We start from the raw sequence: 13,394 nt of genomic DNA, 5'->3' as shown, positions 1-13,394 counted from the left end.
GGTGTTTTGGAGAAGAGAGAGAGAGCAAGTTTGCTATTTGTTTGTTAGCATACCAACCCCCCCCCCAACTTTCCCGGGATCCTGACTCCACCCCTAGTCCCACCCCTGAATTCTCGCACCCAATGAGACTGGGGGCAGAGGGCTGAGGGGCCTGTGTTTGCAAAAGGATTGCTGGAGGAGGAGGGACAGAGGGAGGGGCGGAGGGAGCACGCTGCAAGAAGCTGACTTTAGCCCCACTGAAGACTAGCTGCCGGCTTGTGGTTTCTGACTGTGTGTTTGTATGTGTGTGTATTTTACGCAGACAGAGATCTGCACTGTATTTTGTGAGTGTGTGTGAGTCTCTCGAGGTGGGGCTTTGCTGGGACCTGGGGAAGGGGGGGCTGTGGTGTTGGGTTTTGGATTCGGAATGATGCAGTTAGCAGAACGATGCTTCACTTCCAGCTCCAACCTGCCCAAACCTTTCTACAGCTTATCCTCATCTCCCGAAAGCCAGAGCCCGGCATCCTCTCAGCTCGACTTCCCGGACAGCGAGCGGGCCGACAGTCTCCAGGACACCGGCGTTATCCACAAGAAGTTCGCCGGCTCCGGGATGCTGACAGATAGCCAGAGCCATAGCTTCAGCACGGCTAAAGTAGGGGCGCCGGCGGCCGCAGACCGGGCCAAGGGCTCCCCGTCTGGGGCGGCGGACGAGGACTTGGCAGAAGTTCGCTACAGTTTGGACAGTCTGGGGCCCGATCGGTATTTCCTGTCTCCCGTGGCCCCGCAAAACCTGAGCCCCGGCCACCAGCACCAGGCGCAGACCCAGCAGCAGATAGCGCCTAACCCTGGCTCCTTGCTGCCATACCCCGGGCAACACTCCTCAGCTTTCCCGGTGAACGGGGCCAGCCGTTACCTGAGTCCTCACTCCGTGCTGAGCAACGGCGCCTACAATCCGATTTTAACGCCGGCCGGAGCCCAGGCTCTAGCCCCCTCGGCTTATCCAGCGTACCCCGGCTCAGGGCGCTCTCAGTATGGACACGGTTACCAGAGCGGACCGCTCTATCCACAGTACACCCCCAGCATCCCGCACCCGACCCGGGCACAGGTCTACCTCTGCAATCGGGCACTTTGGCTGAAATTTCACCGGCACCAGACCGAGATGATCATTACCAAACAGGGCAGGTAAGGCATCAGACTTCTTCGGAAATCGACGGTTACCCCTCACCTTAGCCTTGCTTCATTCAGCTAAACAGCACTTTTCTGGAGTTATAGGATTTCATTTGAGCTGTGAAATGTCAGTCCTGAGAACGACTTAACTATATTTTTAAATAAAAACTTGCATGATAATCTTAGACTTTTTAATTAGGATCTCCCGTTACCCCGGGCTGTTTGAGCTGTCTCTGGTAACGGTGCTAACAAGTTGTTTCCCAGTCTAAGACGCGCCAAGCCTCAATAGCATTAGAGATGACAGCCACATCTCGTAGAATTAGGAAAGGTCTGATGTTTAGATTTTGTTCTATTCCAATCGAGAAGACCCTTGCAGATTCAGGAGTGTTGCTGTGTAATGTGGGGTACCTGTGGTGAACGACACACCTGGTTCTGTGTCCTGGAGCCGCGATACAATCTCCCAGCCACAGTAAGACACTGCTGAAGAAGCTGTGCCAGGCCATTGCCGAGGTCAGGTTCCAATTCCCGCAGGAGTTAGATCTGCTGCATTCTGGAGAGTATTCATGATGATAGATAACGCCGAATCGACTGTAAATGTGCAGATTTGATTGATGACCATCCTTACATCCCAGCCTGGCTTGTTCTCACTGGAAGTGGCGTCTTTTTCTCAAACTGGGACTCCACAGAGTTACTTCAGAGCCTGAGGGATGTGTGTCAGATTCTAAGTAACCCAGAGATGTCTGACATATTTCGTTATTTAAGGATTCTGTAAAGACTGGCCAATGACGGAACCAGGACACTGGCGCCTGACTTTCTGTTTTTTAGAGAACTAGGAAGCTGATGTCTTTGAAAGAAATTAAGTCTCCCTAACGGAATCTCGATTGATGTATGTAATCAACTCTTTAACGCCTTAATTTTGAGCGCATTGAGATAGCGACCATCTCTTTTACTATGTAAAGGCCTGGGAGCGTTCTGATTTGCGGGAGAATTTGCACTCAGTCCCAAAATCAATTATATATTTACAGTTTCCAATACTGACGATTTTAAGGTAGGAAGATCCCCGGTGATATGACTGTATGTGGGGCTGGGTGAAATGTGCAATTTATAATGGTATTTGCACACCATATACATTTTAGATTTACGTTCGAAGGGTGAAACTACCATGTAGCGGGAGGCTCATCTCGCCTTTTTTTTGCGCTGATAATCTGAGAGATCGGGGTAATTGCAGATTACTCACGTTATCCAGTCTAATAATCTTCCACAAGGTCACCCGAAGGAGGTACATGTACTAATAGATTCGCCAGGTCTGTTTAATGGGTTCAAACAGAATGGCGTATGTACTTTCGAAAGCGGGTGCTGGAAAGCTGAAGTTAAGAGAAAATGTTGGAAATACTCGACGGAACAGGCAGCATCTGTGGAGAGGGGAATTCAGTTCATGTTTCAGGTCGAAGACCTTTACATGGGCTGGCTATCAGAGAGGTGTCTACAATCTCTCACCCATGAAATTTCCCTATTATTTCCTAATTCCCATCCTCTCTATTTGCCTGTAGAAGTTTCATAGCTCATTTAACTGGGTTGTAACTTCGAAGTTCACACTCTTACCCAAACAAAGTACATTGTGTGTGTGTTTTTTTTTACACATTTAAACGTCTGGATCCAGTTTTGGTTTCATTGGTGGAGAGAAGAAAATGAAATCACGTTTTGTTAGTGTCATTACTGATTTCCTCAGTGACGGGGTGTTATGAAGCTAACTCCAGCTGTTCCAGTTGTCTCCCGTTTGCTTGAGGTCCATCACTCATATTTGATCAGTTATTCATGATAGACTAGCCCGAATTTCCTGTCAGGGCCTGTACCTGGGGATCTGGTCCGGAATATTTTATGAAATAGTGTGGCCACTTTTCAAAGCAGCCAATTCAGAGTCAATATGTTCAATCGCGCCCAGTGTCAGTGCAACAGGAGCGTCAGTGAACACGAGTTGTTTGCTGGAGCTGACATCTTTTCGCCACTGCGAAAGGGACCCCAGTTTTATGTCGGAAAAGAGCATCTGTTTAAATGCTACTATATAGTACTTTAATAAAGTGGGGCCGATATCCTGTATCAAACAGACGCCAGCACCGAGAGTAATCAATCTATCCCAATTGTGGTTTTTTAAATGATGGATTAATTGAAATCGGTACCCGATCTTTTTTTTATTCAATTAGACGAATTGTTTGATGTATTTATTTGGGATGAGTGATATTTCATATATTTCTTAATGCCTTGTGGGAGACATCAATCCGGATAAGTACATAATAATTAAACCCAATTTTCTCATTTCAATAATAATAGGTCTGTACAGTTTGTGTGTACTTGCTTAAATCAATCTCGTCTCTAATTTCGTATTTCCAATAGCAATCTGGTTTGCCCCAAGAAATGATTAAATGTTAAGATGTCTGAGTGGGCTATAAATGCCCGGCATTGTCTTGCTACAATTTGTGAAATACTCCTAACTGGAAAATTGCAACATTTCAGCCGAGAAACACAAGGTTATTTATTTAGAGTTACATACTTGTCAGCATGTAGTGGACTTTAGATTGAAATCTTTGTATTAAATTACTCATCCGCCACCTTCGTACAATGAATCTTGGAGATATTGAAACGGAGAGGCTCAGTACTCCCCAGGTTCATGAACACGGACAGTAGAGCCCGTGGACCAGATTTGATAACGGTCCTATCCTTAAAGCCGTTAACATCAGGTCAGTTCAGAGTCTGTGCACCAAACGGCGCGCTTAACATGCTGTCATTTAGGAACTCAATTTTCAACACTAGTGAAGTCACAAAAAGAGTGCAAAACTCGGCGGGCATTGTTTTGGGCATATGCCTCCTTCCGCGTACTCGAAGTCATTCACGCTTCAGAAAACATTTGATGGTGTGTCAATGTTGAAAGTTCAAAGCAATTGTTACTTGCGCCTGTTAGATCAGGAATCATATCCTGTAAATTATCACTAAGATGAGACTATTGTCAAAGTATATTACTCTGGCCCATCTGACGTGACTGCGCATGTTTAACGCTCCTCAATGCCGATGACAGGAGAAAACTTATTTCTCGCTACAGCCAAAGCAAATGACTGCAATGGCTTAAATGCAAATCGACAATATTGGAAGCACTCAGCAGTCAACCAACATCTGTGGGGAGAGAAACAGAGTGAAGCTTTCAGATCTGCGTTTGCTTTTTACATGTCAGATTGGCTGAGTATTTGAAGATTCTCTGGTTTTGTTCAATATTCACTGCCGATCCGGGTTTCTGTCGTTTATTTTTTAAGCATTTCTGGTATTGTATCGTTTTGTTGTTTATTTTCTTTGCTTCTCCCAGGCGTATGTTCCCCTTCCTGAGTTTCAATATTTCTGCTCTCAACCCAACCGCTCATTACAATGTGTTTGTGGAGGTTGTGTTGTCCGATCCCAATCACTGGCGATTTCAAGGTGGAAAATGGGTGACTTGCGGAAAAGCTGACAACCATATTCAAGGTGTGTGTGAGCGCGCGTATTGTGCAGCATCGAGCTTGTGCGGACTGTGTAAATCGTAGAGCTGTTTGTATCTATCTGTATATTCTGAAACGGATCCTCTATTTAATGGCAAGACATGATGCCAGTGAAATGCGCATAAAGTTACACTTCATCAAGATTTGGGCACGCAATTCAAACAAATATAATTTTATTCAGTAAATTGTCAACTGTTAGGCATTAATAAATTTCTATCGTTGAGCAAGCATTGCCTTGTAGGTAATCTTCAATTAGTCCTGTTTTATCCGTGCAGCTTCGGTGTAGTCAATTATATTTTAGACCCCCAGCATCCGCAGGACTTTGCTGTTATATTGGAAAGAACAGAAAATGTTGGAATAACTCATCATTTTACAGACGGGAAACAATTGACGTCCAGGTGGTTGGCCTCCCATGTCAAGATTGTCAAGAAGTTTTGAACAGAAATTTATAATCTTATTCTTCTTAATTGATTGCATATAACGGGATGTTGCTCCTGCCTGGGTCAAGGGTGTTGTTCATAATGAAATGAGAATTTTTAGCACCGAACGCTGTATTCGCTCCATGGCTCCTGTGTTTGCTGCACATACTCTTCAGCCACTCTTTCACTCCTGACCCATTTCTTGCCATTTAAAACAACTTGCACTTATGTAGTGCGTTTTACATAATAAATTGTCCCAGAGTGCTTCGTAGGGCCAATTACTAAACAAAATTTAAGTTGGATGGTCCACTATTTGTGTTACTAATGTTGGTAGTTGGTTAGGGCAAGAAAGACTTGTACTGATCAGAGAATTTGAGAAACAATTCCCTAATATGGAAATTGCATGTGACTTTTTCTGGCTGTACTTAAAGTTTCCTTTTGGTTGAGGTACTGTGTTTTTAAATAACAAACATAGAAAATACCAGAGAAACTCAACAGGTCTGGCAGCATCTATGGAGAGAGTAACAGTTAATGTTTTGAGTTTGATATGACTTTTTCTGAATGTTCAGAATTAGTTATCTGTTGTTTTTCATGTTATGTTTTTTAAATGCACAAAGATAAGTTATATTTTCATCTATGTGAAAACAACCTCACATCAATGTCTCTGTAATTGTATAGGGACTGCTGGGTATCTTTGTGCTAGGACTGTTTGGTGTTTGATCGGTAAATTGGCAATCATGAAGAGGGTATTAGCAATAAAAGTAGGCCAGTCAGTTGGTCAAATTTGCAATTAAATCATGAGGATTCAAATCCACCAATTGTCAGCAGGTTATCATGTTCTAGGATAGCCTTAGGCTTTATTCTGCAAATACAGTTTCAGAAATGTGTAATCTGCAGAGGGTGTCCACTGTTTGGCCTTAAATCAAGTTCACTGGACCAATGCAACTTTTAAATGTGCACAATTAATACTTAATCTGTACTTTGGTAAAGTCTAATCAATAACATTAATTTATTTCAAAACTGTGAACAGTGCTTCTTTCTGATGTAAAGTCAAAATTAACCTGCCCCTGTCATATTCAACATGGTAGTTGTGCCTACTTTAAAATGTGCAATTCTGCATGAACAATTTGGTGTCAAAGCAAGCTTTGATTTCCCAGTATGCAATTTGGGTATTGCACCTTTAAAATTTGGAGCTCCTTCCTCATTTGTGGAATAAGTTATCAGTACAATTTTACACATTCTGTAGAAATGCATTGGGCTTTAAAGTTCAGACCAGAGAACCTTGATGCCTTGAAATTGTTTACAACTGAATGTCAAAGGATTCATTTGCAATGTGGGGCTGCAAGGCTGTAGAGATAGGGTACGATAAATGTATGTCTTCTGACAAATTCTGCTGAAGATTTACAGACTTGAAATTTGAACAATTTATGTGTCCATGGATGAAGACTGGCTTTTTATTTCCATTATTTTGGTTTTTTCTTTTCAAATTTGCACAATCTACAACCTTTTGCTTTTGTGTAAACATTTTTCTGAATAATGTGAACTAGTCGCAGTAGTTTCATGTCAGATCAAACTGAAATGCAGTATTTTAAAAACCCAATTTTTTGCTAATTTCACTAGAAAAAAACATTCATTTGCACTCAGTTTTGAAATTGATATTAATATTTTTAAAAATCAGAAAAGAAACTAAGATTTCCCATTGTTCCTAACTTGTTACTTACAATGTCATCTTTCACTTTATCCTTCAGGTAACAGATCTTATGTCCACCCTGAGTCTCCAAACACTGGAGCTCACTGGATGAGACAAGAGATTTCCTTTGGGAAACTTAAACTGACTAACAACAAGGGCGCAACCAACAACAATACTCAGGTGAGCCAGTGAACAGGTAACACCTATCTCTGATGTGATAGACTAAGAGTAACCCTCTGTGGCGGGTGTCTTAACAGTTGTGTATCTTTCATTTTTACAGATGGTTGTATTGCAGTCCTTGCACAAATACCAACCACGCCTTCATATCGTGGAGGTGAATGAAGATGGTGTAGAGGACGTATCTGATTCTTCAAAAACACAAATGTATACATTCCCAGAATCGCAGTTTATTGCTGTCACTGCCTACCAGAACACTGATGTAAGTATAGTTTATTGCAGATTTGAATTGTTAAAGCTAATGCAACTGTTGGCAACTGATAATTTATTTTTGCACAATTTTTTTCACATTCATTAGATTACCCAGCTGAAGATAGATCACAATCCTTTTGCCAAAGGTTTCAGAGACAACTATGATTCGTAAGTTTATGCTTTTAATGTAATAACATTGGATTCAGATAAATTTGTTCTTTAAATCACAAGATATCATGATCAATGTTCTAATTTCCTGTTTAATTCCTCAGTATGTTCACTACTCCAGAAAATGACCGATTGACCCCATCTCCCACGGATTCACCCCGATCCCATCAGATAGTGCCTGGGGCCCGTTATGCCGTGCAACCCTTCTTCCAGGATCAGTTTGCCAACAGCATACCATCAGCCCGGTTCTACAATGGTGAACGTGCAGTGCCCCAAACAAGTGGCATCCTGTCCCCCCAACAGACCGAGGAGTCCAGCAATCCTCCCCAGAGGTGGTTTGTCACCTCTGTGCAACAGCCTGGCACCAATAGGTTGGACTTTACCTCTTACGATGCAGATTATGCTGCCAATGCCTTGCTGCCCTATGGTCTCAAGCCTCTACCCATTCAGTCAGCTCATTCTCTGAGCTATTATCCTGACCCAACATTTGGTTGGGGTTCCAGGAGTTCCCAGTACCAGAGAAAGATAGCCTCTGGGCTAACATGGTCCTCCAGAACGAGTCCACCAGCTTTCCCTGAAGATCAAGTGTTGTCCTCCGAGGACAAAGCAAGGGAAGAAGCCAACTCACCTTGGATTGAAACCCCACCATCCATTAAATCCATGGACTCAGACTCTGGACTCTATGAAAATGCCTGCAAGAGAAGAAGGGTTTCAGCTGGCAACTCTAGCAGTGAAAGTTCACCAACAATTAAATGTGAGACAATTACTTCTAAAGAGTATAACAAGGATGGTGCAAAAGCAATGGGCTACTATACTTTCTACACCAGCCCTTAAGGTATTCCCGAGAAGTTTGCCTGTATATATCCAATCCATTCACCAAATGTCGAGATGGTCTTAGGAGTGCCAAAAAGACTGAAGTTTCCTTCCACCTTAAGAACTGACCTTGTACAGTCTAATAGTGCAATCAAATTTTTAAGAAGGTGCCAAAGTTATCTGATGCTGTAAGCGATAAGATGAAGAAATTCTAGCTAAGTCTGATCGAATGTGATGTCCCATAACATATAGTATTAACTTTAGGAGGAATTTCTTGGTGGGAGGGGCTTAAATACCAGATTGACGTTTACTGTGTGTGGTTTTATTTATTTGACAATACAAATATGTACAGTTCCTGTTCTTTATAGTCTACTGTAGAAGGGGTGCAGTATGGTGTAAAAGAAAATGAGTGTTAGTTCAATGAATAAAACCCAGTCCTTTCCAATTCCATCAATATGTACAGATTAAGCAAAAACAACATTTTCAAGCATTAATTTTTCACAAGCAATAAAATAAGACTTGTTCAGACTCTATAATTTCAGCTTTCCAAGGGTTGCTGTGAGGAGGGAACTAATGTATTTGTAAAGTCTTGATAAATGCATAGCTAATGCACTTATAATTCTGACCATTTCCCATTCTCATTCACATGAAAAAATAGAATAGCGAAAGACCTATTGGCACCTTAGTTACAAATTTATCAGGCTTCGGGTGGTCATTTGATTGTAGTTGTGGAAATTAAAATCTCACACAGAATTCAAATCATTCTTCAAGTAACGATGTGTTTAAAAGTGTCAGCATATGTGCACCTCCGCAAATTAACAAACAATTTTTTTTCAATACTACAATAACCCTGTGTGTACCTGCTGAACTCAGACCATTTTACATTTCCCTACAATCAAGCCAACAGTCTGAAATTGTCTTGGAATGTTATTTGCTACGAGTTTAAAAAAAAACAAATCAGGGCTTACTTAAAAATGGCGTCGGTACGTGGTTTATTTGCAAAATAAAGTACCAGATTTTCAAGAATTAGTTAAAATGCAGTGTAATGAAATCCCTTCACTGACAATACTGTACATTCACAGCCAGGCTTCGTGGGAAAATGGTTTTCTTGCTGATTATTTCCAAATTATGCATTCTAAGTAGAGAAATCAGACACCAAGAAATAACGAAATGTTTTTGGAATATTTTTGATGGTTGGAGCAATCATCGGAGAAAATTCCGAATAAAAATGTTCTTTTAAGTCCGCCTGCTTTGTGATGGTGAAGGTTTAATTCTGGCGAGTCTAACAAAGAAGAAAGCAATCGGGAAAAATAATCTCGATAACTAGAAATGGTGCAAATGTTCCACAATTGACGACAAATTTAAATTGTAGCTCATGCAGAGCCGGTAGGCGAGACTGACGAGTTTTTTTTTGTTTTGTTGTGTGTTTGAATCGACGCATTGTCTGAAGCATTTAGCTGCTGCATTCCTTTGGTTAATGAAATGCGCGCTCGGTAAATGCTCTCTCCCATTCGGTTTGACCAGTGCGAAATCTCTGTCGCTTTGCGATCTCACCTTCATCGCAGATACACTTTAATGGCCAATCTCGCAGTTGTGGAAAATTTCTCAGTTTATTTTGGTCCTTCCATATACGCAGGTTGTACTGTTTGCTGTTTTGTTTGGTTTACGCCCTCCGAAAACAGTTAGATCAAATGCTTCTGAACCACGTTCCAATTTGCGAGAGTGCAAAACCACACGAACAATGGAAGAAGCCTAAAAAAATTGCTGGCCGGGGTGGAGGCTCATATCAGTTTTACCTTATTCCTGTGTGCAGCGATATTGTGTGGTTGACACAATACTCCCAAATTGGCTCCTTGTGAATTTTGACAGCGCCTGTAAACTTATTTTGGAAGTGGGTGTTGGAATTTGATTGCGCTTGTTAAAGATGCTATATAAATGCAGGGGAGGGATGTCTGCAAGCGCCATCTTGTGGCGGCTCGGAAGGAACGCTCAGAATAAAAGAGCAATTCAACCGTATGTCACCGTGCAATTAATGCTGTGGGGTTCGAGGCCCACCTTCCCCGGGAGATGTGTCACAACACATCCATACAGGTTGATTCAAGATACTTACCAATAGATTCTGTCTAGTGCAATCATCTTATAATACCTTATTTTTCACCTTACAGACTCGTCCTTTCATATAATTTGATGAGTGTTGGTGTTGAATTCAAGGGAAAATCTTCGAAAGATATAAAATCAGGGTTAACATTTCGCAAACTTAACGCCACATTTAGATATTGGCATTTTCACGTCTTGATCCGATTTGACCCTTTACTAGTGTGGAATCCGATAAAGTGAATGCAGTCCAATGTAGTACATCATTGCATTACACCAGGCACAACGATTATTCGTCCCCTTTTACAATATTTAATAATTAGAGGACAGGAAATAATTTAAATTGACGGAATGTGTGTGGCATCGAAAGTACTCAGCTGCTGTGTTGGAGAGACATTGGGTTCCCACATCAACAGCCAGCTCAGGGATGTGTGCGTACAGAGGGAAAAACAAGATCACTTCTGTGGCCCACCTTTAGTCCCTTTCCCATCACAAACACAGAACCAGATCTGCTGAGTATTTCAAATGTTTCATGTTTGAATGTCAAATTGCAACATCAGCAGCATTTCCATTTTTTGTTGTTGTTTGGACAAGTCAGTCCTAATGTGTTAAAACGCTCGAAAGATACAGCGAGTATAAACAAAGGTCAGACCCATTTTGTAGATGAACAGAAAAAGAAAAATGAATGAAAACTAATTGATGATTTTCGAGTAATCGTTCACTGGTTAAATTGCCTCTTAAAGTGAACGTGTAACCCCAAGGTACAGTCTTCTGCCAGCCCAGCGCAAAACAAAATGCAGGAATAACCAAACATTTCGGGCTGGAGTTGTTTGTTTTGTTTGGATTTTAACATTGTTTCTGTGTGTGTTTTTTTGGGGGGGTTGCTTTTTTTAACCGTTGAAGTGTCACGGAAACGTAACACCCACAGTGGGAAAACCAGAAGGGCGAGACATTCGCACTTAGATGTGGATTTGAAACTTTTGAAAGATAGAAATGAAGGAATGCATGTCGACCTCATTTCTGAAGGATTTCGGCAGCTTTGTTTAAACGGAAGCGGGTTAGATAACAATAAAATGACGGCGGCTGAGTGTTCAGCACCGATTTGGTTGAATCAGATGGCGCCTGAAACAAGCTGGTTTCCAAGGTGTGGAATGTATTTGGCTCAGTTCCCACTGGCAGAAAGCAGAAATTCTGAGATGTAACACCTTACAAACTGGTGAAATTTATGAATCAGTCAGTTCTGAGAAATCAGACGACCTTCGAACAAATGAAAAGAAAATGAAACTTAATATTTGTCTAATAAAGATTACCTTGCATATTCGGCCTCTGTGTAGATTATATAGACCCAGAAACACTCTCATGCTGTTTGCTGTCAAACTCTGTAAATGGCCGCATTATCTGTAACAGCCCAAGTTAAAAGGATTAACTTTTAACAATAAATTATATTTGCTTTAACCAGGCGTGTATTCTGACATCTATTTCTAAATGTTTGGCGGTGGAAATAGGATAAAAATGGGAATACCGATTCGCCCTCTGTGCCTGGTACAACAGTAAACAGAATGGGAACATTCTTAACAGCACATTTGAAAACCCACCGAATATTTTCACGCTCTAAACGCAGACTCGGCTTCAGCTCCTAGTGTTCTAATTTATTGGGCCAAAAAGTTGTTGCTTTTAACACCAAATTTCATTTTAACTAATTTCAATTAACACCCGCGAATTAGAAGGAGTTTCTGAAATGCGAGTGTCAGGCTCCTAATTGTAAACGGAACTATCTCATTAACTCGAAAGTAAACATTTTAAGAACTGGTTCTGAATATTAAATATCTCTCTTCCCGTGATCATGTTATCAAGACTGGCATTGTGGCCAAATTACAATCTGGTAGAAAAAGAAAGATAAACATTTTATTTAATTAAGAAACAATTGAGATGGAACCTAGCAACAACGGAGCGGACACATTCCTTCCATAAAGGTACAATTTCTGAGCATCTTAATGACGTTTTAATTGTATTTTATACAAGGACTATGTCTCACTAAATGGACATGTTTACAGGAAGTCTACAATTATGTTTTTGGTCATCGCTGCCTTGGACCCATGTTCTCTTTCAGCTCACTTGTTTTAAAACTCAAGTTATGATTTCAAACTAAACGAAATGGAGAAAGAATAAACTTCAATCGATATTTTGACAATGCCTACTTCCAAAGTAATTCAAACCCCAAAAATTAGCGGAAATTAGCACTTGCTCAATTTTTACTCGAAAGATCGCCCTCAAGTAGTTAATGTCCTGCCAGCTCGTAAACGATTGCATAGAAACAGATCTATTTACGACACAGAAAGTGGTCATTCGGTCCATCTTGTCCAATGGTGTAAAGAGCTGTCCCGCCCGATCTCACTTTCAACTCTTGGTCCGTTTTGGCTTGGTATGTAATAGTCAAGCGTTTTGTTTTAAATTGCCACAAGGGTCTCTGACTCTACCACCCTTTCAGATAATGATTTCCAAACCTTCACTATCTTCAGGGTGAAAAATTAATCTCCAACTCCCCACCTCCCCCCCCCCCCCCCAACCCCGCCTCAATTTTTCTAGTTCCTTAAAATCGATGCCTCCTGGTTATTAAGCTCAAACTAAGTGAAATAGGTCCTTCTTATTCACTTTTTCTGGGCCCCTCAAAATTTAACATACTTGAAATAAATTTTCCCTCATTTGTTCCAAAGAAGACAACACAGCCTATCTAATCTTTCTTCATCACTGACTGACATTCTCACATCTTTGCAACATTCTTTTAAATCTCCTCTGCACCTTATTTAATTTGAGCACATCCTTGTAATGTAATAGCCAGAAGTGTAAGCAGTAGTCTTGGTGTGATCTAACTAGTGTTGACACAGTTCCAGCATAACCTCCCTGCTTGTATATGCCAGATCTTACCTAATAAAGGAAATTATCCTGATGTCTTCTGGGCCACCTTATCTACCTATGGGCATATACTCCAAGGCCCTTCTGCTAAATTTCTTAGAAAGCAGTCATTTTTTGTTCATTCCCTTATTTTTTTTAATGCTTTCCACAAATGCATTGCCACAAACTTTTCCAGGTTGAATTGCATTTGTGACTTTTCTG

At 41.2% G+C, this 13,394-nt stretch overlaps 1 protein-coding gene across 1 annotated transcript; it reads left to right on the top strand.

Moving 5' to 3' along the window:
* The first annotated feature begins 406 nt into the window (after positions 1-406).
* eomesb (eomesodermin homolog b) lies at positions 407-9,384 on the top strand. Its single transcript, XM_020521276.2, has 6 exons — positions 407-1,161; positions 4,499-4,653; positions 6,835-6,956; positions 7,057-7,215; positions 7,312-7,373; positions 7,478-9,384. The coding sequence occupies exons 1-6, from the start codon at positions 407-409 to the stop codon at positions 8,205-8,207; spliced, it is 1,983 nt and encodes a 660-aa protein (XP_020376865.1). The 3' UTR covers positions 8,208-9,384.
* The last annotated feature ends 4,010 nt before the right edge of the window (positions 9,385-13,394 follow it).

Source organism: Rhincodon typus, chromosome 2 (genome assembly GCF_021869965.1).
Source record: "Rhincodon typus isolate 14 chromosome 2, sRhiTyp1.1, whole genome shotgun sequence".
Taxonomy (NCBI): Eukaryota; Metazoa; Chordata; class Chondrichthyes; order Orectolobiformes; family Rhincodontidae; genus Rhincodon; species Rhincodon typus.
The sequence above is the reverse complement of the archived record's forward strand: the minus strand, read 5'-3'. Positions and strand labels throughout refer to the sequence as shown.